The sequence below is a fragment of the Oryctolagus cuniculus genome, chromosome X, assembly GCF_964237555.1.
Source record: "Oryctolagus cuniculus chromosome X, mOryCun1.1, whole genome shotgun sequence".
Classification (NCBI taxonomy): domain Eukaryota; kingdom Metazoa; phylum Chordata; class Mammalia; order Lagomorpha; family Leporidae; genus Oryctolagus; species Oryctolagus cuniculus.
The window spans coordinates 83,398,087-83,418,718 of record NC_091453.1 but is presented as its reverse complement, the minus strand read 5'-3'; the positions used below and the strand labels follow the sequence as shown (position 1 = coordinate 83,418,718).

The 20,632-nt window shown below is 45.1% G+C and overlaps 1 protein-coding gene across 10 annotated transcripts in view; it reads left to right on the top strand.

Annotated features, from left to right (window-relative positions):
* Window positions 1-20,632, top strand: part of TMEM164 (transmembrane protein 164) — a 168,428-nt gene that overhangs the window by 80,492 nt on the left and 67,304 nt on the right. For 9 of the 10 annotated variants that reach the window (XM_070066411.1, XM_070066408.1, XM_070066413.1 and 6 more), the window contains one exon: window positions 12,901-12,967. In XM_070066411.1, the coding sequence (XP_069922512.1) occupies window positions 12,901-12,967 (67 nt within the window). Of the gene's footprint in view, window positions 1-12,900; window positions 12,968-17,860; window positions 17,909-20,632 lie in introns of all 10 variants that reach the window. The other variant, XM_070066405.1, reaches the window with a different exon arrangement.

The window sequence follows — 20,632 nt, the reverse complement described above, 5'->3', positions numbered from 1 at the left end:
GGAGTTGGAGTCCCCAAATGGATGTAGATATGTCTTGCAGCCATGGAGGGGGTGCTGATTTCCCCTAGAAGCGGTATCCCTGTAGGGAGCGAAGGCTGTTCAGACAGCTGATCGGTAGATTGGCTCTCAGCTTCTAAGCCTTAAGGCTGACTGTGGTGGAAGGCCTCAGTCTTCCTGTCTTCTTTTTGGTTTCTAGGGTCTGCTGCATGAATTGGCCACATAGTGTGTTTCTCTCATTTCAGTATCAACCTTATTGTTAATGCAGATTTCTCCCAGATTCTGATAATAGGATGACCATTAGTCTAGGTTTCAGTGTTTTGGGGGCATTTTCTTTTTGTGTTTTTCAGTGGGAAGTTGCCTGCCAGCGAAATGCTATGTTAAACTAGAACTGCGTTGTGTATTTTCATTTAGAGCAGAGGTCAGCAACCTTTTTCTGTAAAGGCCCAGAGAGTAAACATTTTAGACCCTGCAGGCCATATGATTGTGTTTTGCCTACATGTCCATTGTTGTAGTGTGAAAGCAGCATAGAATCATGCTAGTGAATGAGTGTGGCTGTGGTCCGGTGAAGCTTTTACGTAAACATGAAGACTAGATGAAGAAGTCCTGGAGGTGGACATTGATGACGGTTATACAAAAATGCCAGTGTGCTTAATGCTGCTGAACTATAGCCTTATAATCAGCTAAGATGAGAAATGTTATGTTATATATATTTTATTGCACTAGAAATTAAAAAAAAATCTAAAACAGGAGCATCCTATTTGTTGGCCCTGAGTTTAGAAGAATTATATATTTCTTTTTTATTTTTTTTATTACTTATTTGAAAGGAAGGATGACAGGTATGGGGGGAAAATTACAAGTGGTGGCTTAATTTATTGTGCTCTAATGCTGGCCTGGGAAAGACTTCTTGAGTATTTAAAAGGAATACCTTAGTAGAGAGTAGGGGGTTTCAGAAAGCAGCAATTCATCCTAGCGCCTTCAGCCATACTCCTTAGGGAATGTGATACAGCGTTCCTACGCACACCTTTTGACATCAGGATCAGAGCATGGATGGTCTCCTTCTGTAGAGGCTGGGGAAACCTGTGCAGCTGTCAAAAGTATTCATGTCACAGGCAACTCAAAAGCCAGCCAGGCCTGCCTTCTTGTTTCCAACAGAGATGGTGACCAGTGAGACTTCCTGTAAATGATCCAGCCTCTTCCCAAGGCTGGAAAATCCTAGCTTTTACATTATTAACCATTACAGACTCCCTAGAGAACAGGGCAGCCACTGGCCTGAGTCCGCTGTTTCTGGAGCCTCCAGGCTAAGCGCCTTACGTGTCCGCTGAAGACCTGAGCATTCTGCATCTGGAAATGATGCCGCCGCATGACCCTCGGCCACTCTTTTTCCCTCAGTGCTGTGCCCAAGATGCTTCCTAATTCATGGCTCTTAACTTGGTAGCCTTCAGCTTGACCAAGACCTAGAAAGAGCCTCAATTACAACCGTGTCCCCTCATTGATACAGAGGAAACAGGTCTCCAGTGTATGTTTTTGTTCTTGGAGAAAAGTTAGCACCTCGAGGTCCCTTATCGGCCCCCTTCTGAAGCAGCAGAAGGCTGAGATCTGCCCTGGGCAATGATAGGTGAGGCCAGAGGCTGGGAAGCAACCCTCGCTGAGGCCCGTGTCTGGGAGCAGCCTTGGGCAGCGTGGGTTGGTTCAGAGTTCCCCATCTCACTGTTTGGTCTGTTATTCAAGCTGAGTGAGGGTGTTGTTCCCACGTGGTAGAAAGTACTCGATACCCCCTTCCCAGTCTCCATGGAATCCACCACTGCAGAGGGCTCTAACACAGTCAACCTCTTAGTTTTTAGCTTGTTCTTGGGTGTCCTGGTTGATGTTTTAGATAAGCGTTTCCTAAGCGGGGGAGGGTCTCAAAGCCTTAGGGTGGCCTTTTGAGAGTCTCCTTCTCTGTGAGCTGGGATCCCTTGAAGGAAGAGGTAAAGGACAAGGGAAGCGCAGTTCAGGTTTCCCCCTGCATTGTGACCAGTTTAGCTGCTTTGTGAGTGGCCACTACCTAATCTGCCGAGTTAGCCAAGAGTGTGCGGCAAGGGCAGGTGCACTCACGGTGTGAGTCACTGAACGGTGAGTCACTGAACGGTGCAGGTTGAAGGGCAGAGGTCTCTCCCCACCTGGCCTTGGGTCAGCAAGGGGCACAGTGGAGAGCTGGCATGGGCTCGTCTTCAGGTGCAGGTGGGGAGGAGTGGATCTGTGAAGCAAGTGGAATTCTCTGGGCGAGAGTATCTGCTGACTCAGTCCGGAGCGGCTATTGAAGGCGATTAGGTGAAATGTCATCTGTGTTGTAGGGAGCAGGAGGTGCGCTGCTGGCTGCAGCAAGGACTGTGGGCTGAATAGGAGCTGAGGTAGGTGAGGGAAGCATGGGGATGTGTGAGGGGAATCGGGGCAGCCTGACACGTGAGCTTGGCATTGCAAGATGGATACCCTGTTGGCTTTTGGGCCACATGATACGGTGACAGTTCATTAGCCCCATGGCCTTCTCTTTTTCTAGATTCCATTCATTATGCTCGCAGATTTGTAAGCCATGTGACTTCTCCAGTGAGACTCAGATCTCTAGGACTGCCCCGGGGATCATGAGATGGACTCAGGTTGAGCGTGCTTTGTCTGACGTCTTGGAACGGTCTTTCCTTCTGAGTTCCTCCCTTCTCCAGTGTGCCTCAGATTGCTTGCTCTGGAACCTGCTGGCTTCTGAACTGAGACTGGGTTTGGGGTAATGCGTTCTTAAAAAGGAACAGTCTTTTGGCACCTTCACCTCGGAGATGGCTGTGTTTTGGCTCAGCTTTGGACTCATTACTGAAATAGGTATTTAGGAGACTGTCTCTGACCTGAGCAGCCTTATTAAGACTCAGTTCTTGGCAAATGGGAGGAAATTCTACATGCGAATGATGCAGATTTAAAGTAGAAAGAGACCAAGAATCTGGAAAGCCTGACCTAAGTCAGCAGCAATTCCTGCAGACTGATGGCTTTTATTATGTCAAGGGCTGCTCAGGTGTCTGCCTTCCCAGGAGCCATCTAACGGACAGGTTCCTACCTTGTGTCCATGGTATTCTTTTTATAATGCTTGAAAGAGCAAGCCAGCTTTCCAACTGTTCATAGGTCTCCCCTTCCATACAAAGTGGTAGCCACTGCCTCCTCACATGTGCAAGCACACATTCAAATTTTGTCTTCTGCAGTTCTCCCAGAAGCTCTCTCGGAAGCTTTCTGGACAAGTGAATGTTTTTTTTTTTTTTCCCTCCTTCCTCCTGGGCAGCTCTACATTAAGCATGCATTTGGAGGAGCATCGTTTCCTGGTAAATGGCTAACTCTTTTCATCCAGAGAAACATGCAAGCAGATACTCAGCAGAGGAATGGGGACCAAATTTTAGATCCCTTTTTACTTTGTCAGCCCCCTCTTAACGGAGGAACGACACAGGACCCTGCGCTGTTCTTTTGTCTGCTCGGCCCTCCCCGGGTTTGCTGCTGGTCCTTCCCGGGTTGGCTGCCGTCCCTCCACCTCCGTGGAAGGGCGGGCCCCCCTGCCACTTTCCCCACTTCCGCGGGGGAGCGGCACACCGCCGGCCGGCTCTCTCGGGGGCTGCTCAGATGTTATCCGGATGTTCCCCTTAGATGTTCCTGGTGCATGTTGTCTCTCTCCTCCTTTATAGTCCTCTTCCACCAATCCCAACTCTGCTACCCACATGCCGAGCACGCTGCTCTCCTCCAATCAGGAGCAGGATCAGCTCCTGCAGGTCATCACTCAAGTTGTCGAGAGGCAGCTGCGTAGAAGCTGTTTCCTCCTCTCCCAGCGCCATATTGTGGGAGAGCAGATGCATAGAATAAGTCTTAATTCGAGTAACAGTTTAGTCTGAGTTGCTCCCACACCCACCTAATCCTTATAGAAATCAAGAGAGGAATCTTTGCTATGTCTTGGGTAAAAGCAGTTCCAAAACTGAGCAGTGCAATGTAATAGCTGAAATTTGAGCCAACTGTGTCTAAGCTGTGTTGGCGGTAATGAGGAACTACAAATGTTTCGTTCTCATTACAAAATTAATTCTTACTTGTTATAAGGAAAATCATTAAACACTACACACAGCAATAAAGAAGACACTGAGAATAACTGATATTCCTCTTAATTAATTGCTATAATTTCCTCTCAATCTTCTGTGTGTATACAAGTATGCCCATTTTATTGTTTTGTATATGCTTATTTTTAAAGATTTATTTATTTATTTGAAAGAGAGAGAGAGGAAGAGACAGAGATCTTCTATCTGCTGGTTCATTCTCCAAATGGCTGCATTGGCCAGGGCTGGGCCAGGCCAAAGCCAAAAGCCAAGAGCTTCATCTGGGTCTCCTACATGGGTGGCAAGGCCCAAACACTTGGGCCATCTTCTGCAGCTGTTTTCCAGGCCATTGGTAGGAAGCTGGATCAGAACTGGAGCAGCATACAGGATACCGGCATCTCAGGCAGTGGCTTTACCTGCTATACCACAATGCTGGCCTCCTATTATTTTGTTTTAATAAAATAATTGTTATAATTATTATTCTTTTTTGAAAAGATTTTACTTATTTATTTTGAGAGGTAGAATTGCAGAGAGAGGGAGAGAGAGAGAGAAAGGTTTTCCATCCACTGGTTGAGAGAGAGAGAGAGACAGAGAGAGAGAAAGAGAGAGAAAGAGAGAAAGGTTTTCCACCCACTGGTTCATTCCCCAAATGGGTGCAACCACCAGAGCTGGGCCGATGTGAAGCCAGGAGCCAGGAGCTTCTTCTGGGTCTTCCACATGGGTGTAGGGGCCCAAGGACTTAGACCATCTTCTACTGCTTTCCCAGGCCATAGCAGAGAGCTGGGTAGAAAGAGGAGCAGCTGGGACACAAACTGGTGCCCATATGGGTTGCTGGCATAAGCTTAACCTACTATGTCACATCACCGGCCCCCAAAATACTTATTATTCTATATAGGCTACTTTGAAATATGTACAAAGTTAATATACTTTAATATGATTGTTTCATCTTGTTAAATATCCAATATAACTTCTTTTTTAAAAAAGTTTCTTTATTTGAAGGGCAGAATGATAGAGAGAGATGGAGACAGAGAGTATGTTCCATCTGCTGGTTTACTCCCCAGATGGCCTCAATGATCAGGGATGGTCCAGGCCAAAGCCAGGAGCCAGGAGCTTCTTCCAGGTATCCCATATGGGTGCAGGAACCCAAGTACTTGGGCCATCTGCTGCTGCTTTTCCACATACATTAGCAGGAAGTTGGATCAGAAGTATGGAGGTATGGAGTCGCCAAGACTTGAACTGGCCCTCTGATTTGGGATGTGGACATTCCAAGCTGCAGCTTAACTTGCTGTGCTTTCTAGTGGCTGCGTAATATTCTACTATTTGGATGAACATTATATATTTAAATAGTACCCTGTTAATTCAGCATTTGGTTTATTGGATAGATATATTTTGAAGGAATTTTGAATAGTGCAGGGACATAGGTGGCCTGGGTCGTGGGAGGGTACTTGAAAAAGTTCATGAAAAAATGAAATTAATGGGTAAATTTGTTTTGGTGCCCCAAATTTTTAAAAGTGACCTCCAGTTTTTTGTTGTTGTTGTTGTTGTTTTTTTTTTTTTTTTTTTTTTTGGATAGGCAGAGTGGACAGTGAGAGAGAGACAGAGAGAAAGGTCTTCCTTTTGCTGTTGGTTCACCCTCCAATGGCTGCCGTGGCCGGCGCACTGCGGCCGGTGCACCGCGCTGATCCAAAGGCAGGAGCCAGGTACTTATCCTGGTCTCCCATGGGGTGCAGGGCCCAAGCATTTGGGCCATCCTCCACCGCACTCCCGGGCCACAGCAGAGAGCTGGCCTGGAAGAGGAGCAACTGGGACAGAATCCGGCGCTCTGGCCAGGACTAGAACCCGGTGTGCCTGTGCCGCAAGGCGGAGGATTAGCCTAGTGAGCCATGGCGGCGGCTCAGTTTTTCATAATATACATTTTCTGTGAACTTTTTGAAGATCCCCTATTTGTGAAAGAATGTTGTTAATAATTACCAGCTTGAGTAGTCATGACAATTAGGTAAGATAGTCCATGTAAATCTCTTAGCATGGACGTACCACATATTAAGTAGTCATTAAATATTAGTCATCTTATATGGCATTATCAAGCCTTGGCACTTGACCATCTTGGAACCTCGTTGTTAGAAAGTGGCTCTTGTGGAATGAAAATGGCTTTCATTCATTTCAGAATGAAAAGTGCTTTTGGATAAGTAGCCTCTTTTACCAGTGGAGGACCTTTCAGATGGGGGCTTTCGCCAACTTCCTGAGCTTCACTGGCAAAAAGAATGCTCTGGAAACCTTGTAGTTGTGTGGCCTATTTGGTCCCAAACAAGAAAGTGGGAAACCATCAGCTGCAACCAAGAAATTATCTCTGGGTCCACAGACAATGCCAGCCAAGCCTTCCTGTTGTACTTGTCCAGTTTTTCCTCTGTTGTTGTTTTTGTTTCAACTTTTATTCTTAACATTTTCAAACATGCAAAAAAATGGACAGGGAAACCCACTCCATGCTTGTATGACTTCACCTAGATTCAGCAGCTGTCATGCTTCCAGATCTGAGTTGTGAAATTCATGGTCCCAATCACATTGCCTGCACATGACAGACTTGTGCTGCAGGGCTTCACACAGCAGGTGAGAAAAATACACGCCCAGATCAAAGGCTTCCAGAAACAAGGTCAGTGTGGAAGGATCATGGAGTTGGAGATGACAGAAATACATGTATTGTTTTTAGGATACACATAACCAAGTGTAAATCTCAACCTGCCAGGCTAAAGAGTATGTGTCCACCACATGACCAGATAACTAACTAGTGGTATTCATGCAGTAGAATAATATACAGCAGTGAAAAATGGATACAGTAGTTTCCTGGATCATTAGAAACCTCACTAAGTAAAAAAATATAATTTTCAGAAGGATATATACAGACTCATACATAGTATGATTCATTTTCTTTAATTGCATGCATTTTACAAAAACACTGTGCATACTTCATGGGTACAAACAGTTGTAACAAATACATGCAAAAAACATGGATGGAAGTAAAGCCTACTACTTTACAATAGTGGGTCCCTTTGGAGGGAGGTGGGGGAGATGAATGGTATTCAGGAAGGGTACCCAGAGGGCTTTTTTTTAAAGATTTATTTTATTTTATTTATATTAAAGACAGAGTTACAAAGAGAGGGAGAGACAGAGAGAGAGGTCTTCCATCCTCTGGTTCACTCCCCAGATGGTCACATGGCTGAAGCTGTGCTTATCTAAAGCCAGGAACCAGGAGCTTCCTCCAGGTCTCCCATGTGGGTGCAGGGGCCCAAGGACTTGGACCATCTTCTACTGCTATCCCAGGCCATAGTAGAGAGCTGGATTGGAAGAAGAGCAGCCGGGACTCGAACCAGCGCCCATATGGCATGCCGGGGCTTCAGGCCAGGGCATTAACCCACTGCACCACAGCACTGGCTCCCACAGAGGGCTTTTAACTGAATCAATAATGTTCAAATTTATTAAACTGGATGATAGGCCATAGGTGTTCATTATATGATTTCTTATACATTTCTGTATGTTTGAAATGTTTAATGTAGAAGAAAATGTGAAAGTATTCTGTAAAAAAGCTTAGAATCTCAGTTCACTTATTTTGTTGCTGTAAAAGCTGAGGCTTGAGAGTTGATGTTTTTCTTCTCATATGTATTTTGAGTTTTCATTTAATTTTCTACAGTAAAAGCAACACTTTTCTGTAAAGTTCTGGAAGTCTTTCAAAAAATTTATTGATTTATTTGAAAGGCAGAGTTACAGAGAGGCAGAGAGAGAGAGAGAGAGAGAGGTCTTCCATCCGCTGGTTCACTCCCCAGATGGTCACAATGGCTGGAGCTGGGCTGATCCGAAGCCAGGAGCTTGGAGCTTTCTCCATGTCTCCCACTTGGGTGCAGGAGCCCAAGGACTTGGGCCATCTTCCACTGTTTTCTTAGGGCACAGCAGAGAGCTGGATTGGAAATGGAGCAGCCGGGACTCAAACCAGCACCCATATGGGATGCCGGCACTGCAGGTGGAGTCTTTACCCGCTAAACCACAGCACCAGCCCCTATTTTTTTTTTTTTAAGTTTTGTGAGTTTGACTGTAACTCCCATCATAGTCATGGTACAGAGCAGTTCTGTTCCTTCTGAAAACTCTTCATCCTGTCCCTTTAGAATGACACCCACATCTCTCAAGCCTGGCAATGGCTGACCAGTTTTCCCTCACTATAGTATTGCTGGGAGGATTACATCTAAACAGAACTCTATTGGATATAACCTTTTGAGAGTGGCTTTGCTTCCTCAGCAAAATGCCTTTGAGATTCACCCAAACTGTGGCATGTATCAGTCATTTGCAGCTTTTTTATTACTGAGTGGTTTTCCATGGTATGTGTATGCCACAGGTTCCATATGCATTCACTTCCAGAAGGGCATGTGGACTGATTCCAGGTTTTGAATGCTGTGAATAGAGTTATTGTGGTTATTGGTAAATAGGTTTCATCTCAGGACTGTAAATTTCATACCCAGGAACAGGATTATTGGGTCACGGGGTAAGTAGTTTTAATTTTTTGAAAACATTTTTTAAAAGCTGGATGAGATACTGTCAGTTTTCTTTTTGAAAAAGATTTATTCATTTGAAAGGCAGAGTTACACAGCGAGAGAAAGAGGTATATATAGAGAGATTTTCTACCTGCCGGTTCACTCCTCAAATGGCTGCAATGCCTGGAGCTGGACCAGGCAGAGTCAGAATCTTCATCCGAGTCTCCCACATGGGTGGCCGGGACCCAAGCACTTGCGCCATCTTCTACTCCTTTCCCAGATGCATTAGCAGAGAGCTGGATTGAAAATAGAGCAGCTGGAACTCATTTGAGATGCTGTCACTGCTGGTGGCAGCTTAACCCCTTATGCCACAACTCCTGCCCCCAAACTTTTCTAAAGGGGTAAATTTACATTCCCACCAACGATGTAGGAGAGCTCCAGTTTCTCCACAGCCTTTTCAGGAATTGCTGTTATTGGTATTTTAGAAATTCTAATATGTAAGGAGAGGCATCTGGTTATGATTTTATTTACATTTCCCTAATGGTGTGGATCATCTCTTTGTATGCTGTTTTGCCATGCATATTTCTTGCTGTCTCTAATACTGCCCATCTGCAGAAGGGCAGAGGGTCCCCAACAGTATACACCAAATAAAATATATATGCAATAAAATAACCACGATTTTGAGTTGGCAAGAAGGAAATCGGGTCTGACTAAGTAGAAATCTGTCTCTAAGCTCTAGTCTTTGATTTTGACCTTCAGAATGTCCTTTTGTCGTACTAGACCTCTTTCTTATACTTTGGGTTTTTAGAAGATTCTCTCACATGATTTTCATTTTCTTTTTGTTCCTTTTATTTCTTTCTTCCATCCCACCTATCCTTCCCTCCCCTCCCTCCCTTCCTTCCATTCTTCCATCCATTCATCTATCTTGAGGCTTTAGATGAGTTCTTCATCATTTATTTAACAAACACTTTGGGTTATTATATATCCTGTGCTTTCTAAAGATTTTATAAATATTACTCCTTATAGCCACCGTATGAGTTAAATACTAGTATGGTTCTCACTGTACCAATGAGGGAATGCTCACATGACTTCTGGGTGTGTTGCTATCCATTTCTCATACCCCTTAGGAATCTGGAGCACAGACTGGTGGTGGATATAGAACAAAAACAAAAGGCTTTGCCTCTGATTTGGTCAGTTTTTCACCTGTTGGACTATGCTGTAAGTGTAACTTTGGAATCACGGCAGTTTTGCCACAAAACACACACAGGATTCTATTGTCCTTAGCGTGACCATTCCTGCTCCATGGGCAGCACAGAGCCTTCTGCTTGGCCTGTTTCCTTGTGTGTGTGTGTGTGTGTGTGTGTGATATGTAGCATGTTCATTCCATGGATTTGAAGCAGAGTACAGTAGAGAAAACTCTGAGTTGAAACCTGGTGAGATCTGAGTGTGACTTCCGCATCAACCACCCACTGCCTTTGTGATCTTGGGCGAGTCAACCACTTGGACTTTTGGTTTCTCAACTATAAAATGAGGAAGGGGATGACTGTAATAAAAACTGTGAGGATCATATGTGGTGATGTATTGGAGTATTGTGTGATCTGCATATAAAAATGCATAATACATGTTAGATGTTTTTGTAATGATTCATATGAAAGACCTCTTTATATATTAAAGCTAACTTACCCTTTGGCCTATATGTAGCTCCCATAATGGAATTTCGAGAACCCAGAAAGAATAAGGCTTGTCTTTAGGAACTTATTAGAATCTTGATGTGAGTTTTATCTTTTTTATCTCTGGCCTGCCATGAGCCCTTGGAATCAATTCCATCATCCTCAAGATTTGACTACTGGTGCCCAAATGTCTAATTGGCCTTGTGCAAGTGCCAACATTCCTTTGAGGTCAGTGGCAAAGCCTGGAACTGGAATCCAGCTATACCTAGACAGGCAGTGTGAGTTTTCTTCTCCCAGGGTGAGTCAGCATGCTGTAGCCGTCCCATGAGAACATTCAGGGACCCCGCCAGGCTTATGTCCACTTTATCTCAGGCCTGCTCAGTGGCTCCTGCTCTAGGCCCTAGGGCTTGAGCCAGAGTTTCCAGCGCTTGCTTTCTCAGAGCAGAGGGTACCCTCTTGAAAGACCCTCCTGAAAAATCTTGGTAACCTGGCCAGCCTAGTGGGGCAGGGGTGATTTTTGCATCAGTGTACCTCCTACATTTTGTGGAGTAAACCAAGCCCTATTAACCTATAGGACTGTGATGGCTTGGCATAGCCAAAAAGCCTGCTCCACTTCAGTTATCCCCTGAAAGCTTATTAAACCAGGAGCAAGGAATGAAGGAGGAGGTAGAGAGACCCCTAAAATCTATTGGGAGGGAAAAGGAACATGTAAGACTCTCTCCACCCTAGGTTGTGTCTGGGAGAGAGGGAGAGTGGTTGGGTCTGATAAAAGGCAGTGAGAGGAATAGAAGAGTTTGAGGTCCGGAGTTGAACCCTGGATCTACTGTCTTATACATAGTGTTGACAAAGTCACCCCACTTCTCAGAAGCTGGTATCCTCATCAAAAAATGGGAACAGTGGGATCAGCCTTGTGGTACAGCAGGTTAAGCTGCCACCTGTGACACCAGCATCCCATATTAAAGTGCCAATTCAAGTCCCAGCTGCTCTACTTCCTATCCAGCTCCCTGCTAACACACCTGAGAATGCAGCAGGAGATGGTCTTAGGTCTTGGGCCCCTGCATCCACATCGGACACCTGGATGGAGTTCCGGGTTTCTGGCTTTTGCATGGTCACGACTGTTGCAGCCATCTGGGGAGTGAACCAGCAGATAGAAGTCTCAGTTTCTCTCTCTCCCTCTCTCTCCCTCTCTCTCCCTCCCTCTCCCACCCTCTCCCTCCCTCTCCCTCTTCCTCTCACTTACATGTACATATACACACTCTGCCTTTCAAATAAATAAATAAAATTTTTAAATAAAAAAGTGAAACAACACTGCACATATCTCAGAAAACTGCTATAAAAATTAAATGAGAAAGTTTATATAAGGCAGTTAATGAGGTACTTGCCTGGAATATATTAAGTGCCTGGTATCACCATCATGGCAGCTTTGGTGACAAAGAATAGCAAGCAGGAAGAAAAGACTGGGAGAAGTGAAAGGCAGCTTTGGACCTCGTGTGCCATTCTCTGGGGTCGCCTGTGACACCTCTTAGTGTTGCACACACATCCATGGGTGCTGAGGGCAGAGCTGAAGTTCTAGGAGGGCTGCAGTGTGTGCACTGCTCTCGCCATCACGGACATCAGATATCCCAGGACTGCTGTGTGTGTGTGTGTGTGTGTGTGAGAGAGAGAGAGAGAGAGAGAGAGTTTGAGCTAGTGACTTGAGGTTCGAGGCACAGTTTTCTACAAATCATCAAATCCGCTCTTCTTTAAGAAGGCTAGACTCTTATTTTTGCAGCTCCTTTAGTAATAAGGAAGCATTTGCATTGAAAGACGAAGGAAGCTGTTTCAGTATGTTCCCAGAGCCCTCTGGTGCAGGGCCTGTTTCTGGTTTACCCAGGATTTGTAGTACCTGTTTGAACAAGCCTGGTATTGAGAGTGGGAAGCAGTATCACTACCCAGTGATATAGACCAGTTGTTTTCTTCTGCTATTTTTTTTTTTGGTTTTGCTTTTAAGCTACAGAGCCCAGTATGTAAAATAAATCAAAGAAAGCTTGGAAGGCTGCCACTTTTTGCCCTCTCCGCCTCCTGCAGCAGTTCTTAAAGGCATTTCTAAGAAAGTGGGGAAACTGTTTGCAAAACACAGCAGTTGGCTGTCTGAGTTGTACCAGCCTTTTACTGTCCGGGTCTCTGTTTGGGGAGGAGGACTGGCCCTGGCTGTATAAATAAGCAGGCATATTGTATTAAATAGGCTTCCACTGTACTAATGCAACACTTACCTCCTGTAGTTCCTCTTTGTCAGTGCTGCCCAAGCTGCAGCAGCTGACGGCCTTGGTTGACACTCTGGGTTGGGGCTGACTGAATGTTTAGGGAGCACAGAGCTCATTGTGTAATGAAGTGTTGGAAGCAAAGTGTGTTCAGGCAGTGCTTGTTATATTCTGAGCCAGAGGTAGTGCTCTTCCAAACATTTCAGTTGGTATAGAATCTGCTGCTTTTAATTTATTTTGCATGTGTGCAAACTCTAAGACCGTGTTCTGTGCGAGATCCACCTGTATATGTAGCCCTTGCTCAGATGGCACAGCTCAACCTGACACACGTTTTTCGACCTCTGCATCAGAGTCTGAGTTTGAACTGAATTGGATCTTTTCTCCTCTCTAGGCTGCAGATGCATATGTTGAATGGGGCTCTGCTGGCACTGCTGTTTCCTGTGGTAAACACCCGGCTGGTAAGTAGCCTCTTCTAGTAATGTGCCAGCAACATCCGAAACATTGTTTACTCCGTGCCTTCGTTTTCTAGCACTTGTCCTCGGTCCATATGCCCGTGTGATTTTTATACATACAGATGTGTATATTATACACACACACACACACACACACAGTTAATGTTGATGTTTGATGCAGTTCTGTTTGTATGCAGAGGGGTTTGATGGGGGTGGGGGTACTTTGTGGAATTTCGGAGCTACATTATGGGTTAAAATCAGACCTGGGGTAGACCAAATATCCTATAGAAACATTTGGAAAGGTTTGGTGGGAAGGAAATGGGACCGAGCTCCACCCATTAGAGAGGAAGGATTTGCAGGCCACATTGGGAAACTCATGGCAAGAAATCACCTGTAAAATCATTCCTACCACTTTCTGTTGTTACCTTACATTTGCCTTATGCATTAAGATCATGGTTGGAATCTTGAAATGATAATGTTTTATATTGAATTTGAGAGTTTATGGGTTTCTTCACATAACAGTTGTCTGCAGGAGATAGGGCAAGCATTATGGCCTCTTGTTTTACAGAGAAAGAAATGAATGTTCAGAGAGTCACATAAATCCTAGGTGACAGAATTAGGAATGGTACCCAAACTTCTTTTCTTGAGTTTATTTTCATAGATATCTAAGAACATAATAATATTCCCTTCTTCTCTCCCTTCCTTCCCTTTTCCCCCTCCCCTCTGCCTTCCCTCTCCGTTTCTTTCTTTTTTTTTAGTTTTTGAGACAACACATTTTAAATTTACAATACAGCAAAAAGGCTTAATACTTCAAACAATAAGAAGTATAACAAGTAAAAAGCAAGAAGACCCCAGTTTAATGGGAATATAGACAATGGCTATAAACAGTAATTGAATGGAAAAATGACCATTTCACCCATATACAGTAAATTTTAAAGTAGTCACTATAGTAGTATGACATTCTTTTTTGGGGGTGGGGGTGGGGCGAATACCTCAATCAGAAGGACTTGGGCCCCAGTATAACGTTCTTAACCATTGGCTGGACAGAAGTATAACATAGTGTTTTACAAAACTGTATTTGCAGCAATACCAATACACACAGACATTTCTTTCTTTCTCTATTTTTGTTTTTTGATTTTTTTTCCTTTTTTTAAAAAAAAAATTCTAGCTCCCACATATAAGGGAGAACATATGATAAAATCAAAGCTCCACTTTGCTCCTTCTGCAGATTTAGTCATTCCCTCCCCACAAATATTCATATCTACCCTTTATTCTCTTGATGCTTTTCTAGATGCATATTGTGTCAGGAGAAATTAAAAGAGAAAGATCTAGGGTGCCAGTTGGACAGGAGGAAAAAGTTCTATAGCACAATAGGATAATCATGGTCAACAACAGATAATTTGTATTCCAAAGCCACTAGTACAGAGGATTTTGAATGTTCCCAGCACAAAGAAGTGATACCTGCGAGGACTGATATCTCAGTTATGGTCTGATCATTACACATTATATACATATAATGAAATGACACACCATACTCTACTAATACATGTAGTTACTATGTGTCAGTTAAAAATATACCAAGATATGTTTTATTTATTTATTTATTTATTTATTTTTTATTTTTTTAATTTTTGACAGGCAGAGTGGACAGTGAGAGACAGAGACAGAGAGAAAGGTCTTCCTTTGCCGTTGGTTCACCCTCCAATGGCCGCCGCTGCAGCCGGCGCACCGCGCTGATCTGATGGCAGGAGCCAGGATCCAGGTGCTTTTCCTGGTCTCCCATGGGGTGCAGGGCCCAAGCACCTGGGCCATCCTCCACTGCACTCCCTGGCCATAGCAGAGAGCTGGCCTGGAAGAGGGGCAACCGGGACAGAATCCGGCGCCCCGACCGGGACTAGAACCCGGTGTGCCGGCGCCGCAAGGTGGAGGATTAGCCTATTGAGCCACGGCGCCGGCTCAAGATATGTTTTTTAAAGAGAGACTATGGGAGAAAGAAAGCATTCATCCAAAGCGTGAGATCTTGAAACATCACTACGAACAGACTTTAAAGAGTTAGCAGAAAAATGACATTAAAAATAAGTATTTTGTAAAATTGTTGAGATTTGTGCAGGTTTTCATAATACGCATTTCCTATGAACTTTTAAAAATATGTTTCTTTAATTACTAGAGAGGCAGAGAGATAGAGATACAGACAGAAGGACAGACAGAGAGTACTCCTATTCACTGGTTCACTTCCCAAATGCCTGCAGTGGCTGGAGCTGAGACAGGGGCTGGTCTGGAGCCAGAAGTTGAGAACATAAATCGCAGTCTCTCCCCAAAGGTGACAGTAACCCAGTTACTTGAGTCATCACCCAGGGTCTGCACCGACAGGAAGCTGGAGTGTGGAAACAGAGCCAGGACTGAAACCCAGGCATTCTGAGATGGGACAGAGATGTTCCAGCTGCTAGGCCTTACTCCTGTTCGCTGTATGAACTTTGTGAAGATCTCTCAGAGGCTCCAGGCTTACCAAATCAGTTTGATTTAATCACTCCACAGTGTCCATATGTATCAAAACATCACGTTGTACCCCATAAATATATGTAATTATTTGTCAAATAAAAAAGCAGACAGCATCAGGGATACTGTGAGCCGCCTCGGAGATTCTGAGGTCAGGATCTGTAACAAAGCCTGGGCTTGTTTTCAAAAGTGCCTCGGGTGATTTCTTCCATGGAGCTAGGGTTTGAGAGCCACTGAAGCTGGATGGCCACAACAGTCACCCAGAGGGCCCGTTAAAAAACTGCCACTTGCCAGGCCCCATCCCCAGAAGGTCTGATGGACAGGGTGTGAATGATGGCTGCGAAGAACGCTTGCATCAAGTCTCCCAAGGATGCCAAGGAAGCACTCCCCAGACAACTCTTTGGGAAACTGGTGGTCTTGGTGCTTGTAACTCAAGAGCTAACTCCTCGCATGGTTGCTGCTTGTTTCAGGCCCTGCTGTACCCCATGCTTCCCTGGGTAGCTTATGTAGCCTCAAACCCTTTCTTTGAGGAGCCCCAGTCACCTTAGAAGGAAACCACTGAAGCTCCTGCTGAGAGGTTCCTCACGATGGGGGTGGGCAGGAGGGGTTTCCCTGTCTTAATAGGCAAACTTCATTCCATTCACCATTTCCCTGTGAACTGAGATCAGCAATGCAGGCTGCTGCCATTGGTACTGCTGCTCTCCCTTCTTCATGCCCTGTGGTATATGACTTGTCTGACTTGGCCTGGTGAACTGTAGAGTCAGAACGCCTGCCTTGCTCTCAGAGCTAGCAGGGATAATACCAAAGAAAAGTACAAAGAAACCATATTGAAAACATAAGCTCATGCTTTTTATTTTACAAAAAAGGGCTCATTTTATGTACTACAGTGTTGTTCTTTACTGATGCAGGGACATGGGGCAGTGTTGGAGCAGATGCAGTTACATGCAGCCTGGGAAATGGCTCCAGTGCTGTCTTAGCCCATCTCTGCTCCGCTGGCTCCAGTTTTCTCCAGAGATTGAGAGGTCAGGCAGATAGAGAGTGGCTATCTCTAGTTCACACAGCTCTGTCGAGATTCCAAGAAGGGGAAGGATATTAGAAAATCTCCCCTGGGGCTAATCGAGTTAGTGATTCTGAGTGTGTTTCCAGCACTCGCACCCACCACTGTAGTCAAACTGCCATCAGTTTGAAGTGGTCATTGTGCCTCTAGATGGGCTGCTTGAGTTCTATCCACACTGGGACATTTCTCCCAATGACACCTAAATAACCTTTATCTGGCAGAGCCATTGAGCATAAGCAGATGTTCAGATTCCACTGTACAGGCATGAGAGTAAGGGCCAAGTTCCTGAGGTCTGTTTGAAAGCCAGTGGTGAGGTTCGTGTTCAGTCCATGTTGTTACTCCAAAGGTATATTAATCTCTTTTTTCATTGTTACGGTGAAATATCTGAAGCTAGGTACTTCTAATGAAAAGAGGTTTATGTCAGCCCAGTTTTGGAAGCCATGAGCCCAAACAGCATGATACAGGTTCTGGTGGGGGCCCCACCCTGACTGCATCACATTACGGTGGATGGCATCATGGCTGGAACACTTACAAGAAGAAAAGATCACATCCCTCTCTCCCTGCTGTCCACTTTGCTTACCCTCTCCATTTTCTCTCTCCCTCTTTCCCCCTCTTACAGTAGACGTGCTATCAAATCTGTTACATTCACAGCTAATACTTTCCAAGTACATGTCAAGCTGTAGCCAGCTAGCTGATCAACAACATTCGACATTGGAACTTTGATGGGCTGTCTCAGAACTAGTGGGTCCAGTCACTGGTGAATCTTTGCACTCCTTTTCTAAAAGGAAGCTGAGAAAAGTTTGGGATGTCTGCATTTGCATGCGTCTTTGCAATTGGTTTTGATCTGCTGCTTTCAGATGATTGAGACTCCTCCTGGACAACTCTGGCCTTTAGGGTGTTTTGCTTTCCAACCCCTTAGTTGAGTTCAGATTGACTTAAAATAAGACTCAGGAAAATTGGCAACTTTCTTCTTAAACCTGATGATCCAATTAGATCCAATTAGGCAGGAAGCCAGCTTTTGACTCCTCTTTCGTCCTTCCTTCTTGGCCCTTTATACTTTTAATCCTCCCCCCCTTTTTTTTGCTCATTAGCAGTAATGAGGAAGCAAGAAAAATAAAATGAACTAATTAGTGTATACGCCAGTACTGCAGACATACATAAATCCACATACATAAAGACAGAGTGAGAAGGAGTTGGAGTGAGTTGCCACCGTCAGCTAGAGGATTTGGGGTCAGCGGTGAATTTCCATGTGCTGTGTTCTGCCCTCTGACTCACTGGCACTGGGATTTGCAGACCAGCTAGAGAGTGCCCAGGTTTCAATTCCTCCTGGTTCTCCATCTTCACAGCTGTCACCCTAGAAGAAGGACCCCGTATTCCAGTGGCCCATATCACAAGTAAGTGCCCCTTACAGCCAGAATTCTGGAGGGCTCTTTCTGGTTTCAGATGAAGATTCTTAAGGGCAGTTTCCAGTGATGTGCCCTTTTGTTTCATGGAGGGAAGGAGGGGAAATGCAGCATGGAACTATCGATTATTAGATTAGCAGAGAGCTCAAAGCTTGCATGATTTAATCTTAGCTTCCAGAAGGGGAATTTAGGAGGATAAATGACTTGCTTGAGAAGCCAGGGTGGGCGCCCCTAGAACCCAGGTCTCCTAGCTCAGACTTCAGAGCTCTTTCCTTATTTCATGGCTGAAATTCAAGGCCCATTTGCATGCTGACGAGGCAGGATGCTGGATGGAGGTGGTTTTTAGCTTCCTTCCATCTAAAAGCATTCAGTCATAGACTTCTTTGAGTTGCTGAAGAGAACTGTAGGGCTTTTTCTAAATCAATGCATACATATTTTTGCATACAATTTCAGAAAGGATGGAGACCACCACTTCCCCTTCTCTCCCTCCCCTCTGCAAGCCCATCCACGGACCCCATGTTAAGAGCACTCTAGGCTGGCGCCGTGGCTCAATAGGCTAATCCTCTGCCTTGAGGTGCCGGCACACCGGGTTCTAGTCCCGGTCGGGGCGCCAGATTCTGTCCCGGTTGCCCCTCTTCCAGGCCAGCTCTCTGCTGTGGCCAGGGAGTGCAGTGGAGGATGGCCCAAGTCTTTGGGCCCTGTACCCGCATGGGAGACCAGGAGAAGCACCTGGCTCCTGCCATCAGATCAGCGCAGTGCGCCGGCCGCAGCGCGCTGGCCGCGGCAGCCGTTGGAGGGTGAACCAACGGCAAAAGGAAGACCTTTCTCTCTGTCTCTCTCTCTCTCACTGTCCACTCTGCCTGTCAAAAAAAAGAGCACTCTGCCCAGGCTGTCAGTAGTTCTTTGTAACTTGGAGAATGGATGTGCTATCTGGTTTATGAATTCCTTGTTATAGCTGCTGACCCTTTGTCCTGATGGGGATGCTGGCTCCTGCTTTGCTAAGAACATCCTCTAGTCCGGTCCAAACCCCCTTGTAGAAAGTAAAAGCCAAGAGGTGGGAGAAGAGTAGGGTGCCCACTGAATCTGGTTACATAGTAGATTTTCAGTTACAGTTCTTAACCTTGGAAAGCTGGTAATCTGAATTTGGAAAAAAGCTTGAGGCCTGTGCTGCATCCTCATGCCTCAGCCTTTTTTTTTAAGATTTATTAATTTATTTGAAAGGCAGAGTTACAGAGAGGCAGAAGGAGGGAGTGCGAGTGAGTGAGCGAGCACGAGAGCGGTTGTTCATCCACTGGTTCACTCCCCAAATGGCCACAATAGCCTCAGCCGAGCCGGGCCAGCCCAAAGCCAGGAGCCAGGAGCTTCTTCTGAGTCTCCCACGTGGGTGCAGGGGCCCAAGGACTTGGGCCATCTTCTACTGCTTTCCCAGACCATAGCAGAGAGCTGGATCGGAAGAGGAGCTGCTGGGATTTGAACCAGTACCCATATGGGATGCTGGCACTGCAGGCAGCAGCTTTACCCGCTGTGCCACAGCTCTGGCTCCCATCCTTCTGCCATTCACCAGCTAACCCCCAAGAGAGTTTCTTCTGAATATTATGAATGGGGGAGACTGGACATAGACAAAAACTTCAGACGCTAGCTATCAGTCCCTTTTCCAGACCAAAGATTCTAACCTGATTTGTATTTGCAACTGTCTTCTACTAGAGGTAAAAAAAGAATGAAAATAATTTTTTTCATCAAGCTTCTTTTTTCTTCAGGCCCAGAGCCTTGAGTTTATCATTAGCTCATTATCAAAATTGCCCATGGTTGTGTATCCGTGTCAGTTTATCACATTTGTTCTTTTTTTTCCCCTCCCCTTTCGTACAGTTCTGTTTCAGTTGGATGATTCTTTTGAATGTCCGTAACTCTCAGACTGAGCTTAAGAGATAGGTAATGATTTTATCATGACCGGGACATCTCCTTATCACTCATGAACATTATCTCAATGTTCTTGGGGTGTAACCTTGGTGCCAGCATACCTTGTGCCCATGTGTGCTACCGGGAAAACTTTGCTATCACCAATGCAAATAGGCCTGAAAATATCATTCTTTGCTAATTGGCACATTGAAATGTGCCAATTGACCTAGAAAAGTTATTTTTGTGACTGGCAAATTGAGCTATTTTTAAAAGTTATGGTTTGTAATTTGGACCTGAGCTGGGGACAAAGTGTCCGTTTGCTTTTTGAGGGTACTTCAAATATAAAAAACTTGGTTCCAGAAGATTCCTTAACTTCCTGAAGAACTGATTGAAGTAAAATTGTACCTCAACCATCTACAAAGGCCAGTGTATATCTGGTCAGATAAGTGCACAGTGTCTTAACATGTGGTAGATGTGAAGTTACTGGTCCAAACCGAATGTTAGGGATGGCTCTCAAATATGCCTAATTACTACCTTTATTTTTATATTAAATCTTGAGGATCTTACATCCTCCAGGAATCTAACTTAGAGCAATTTTCTGTGTCAGGTGTTGTGCTGTGTCCTGCAAAGGATGCAAAACAGCCCAGGCACATTCCTGGTTCACAAGGAACTTGGAGTTGGAGTTGGTATCTTGGCACAGAGGATTAAGCCACCACTTGCCATGATGGCATCCCATATTGGAACAGCTGGGATCCCTGCTAATGCTCCTGGGAATGCAATGGATGATGGCCAACTGCTTGGGCCCCTGTCACCCACATG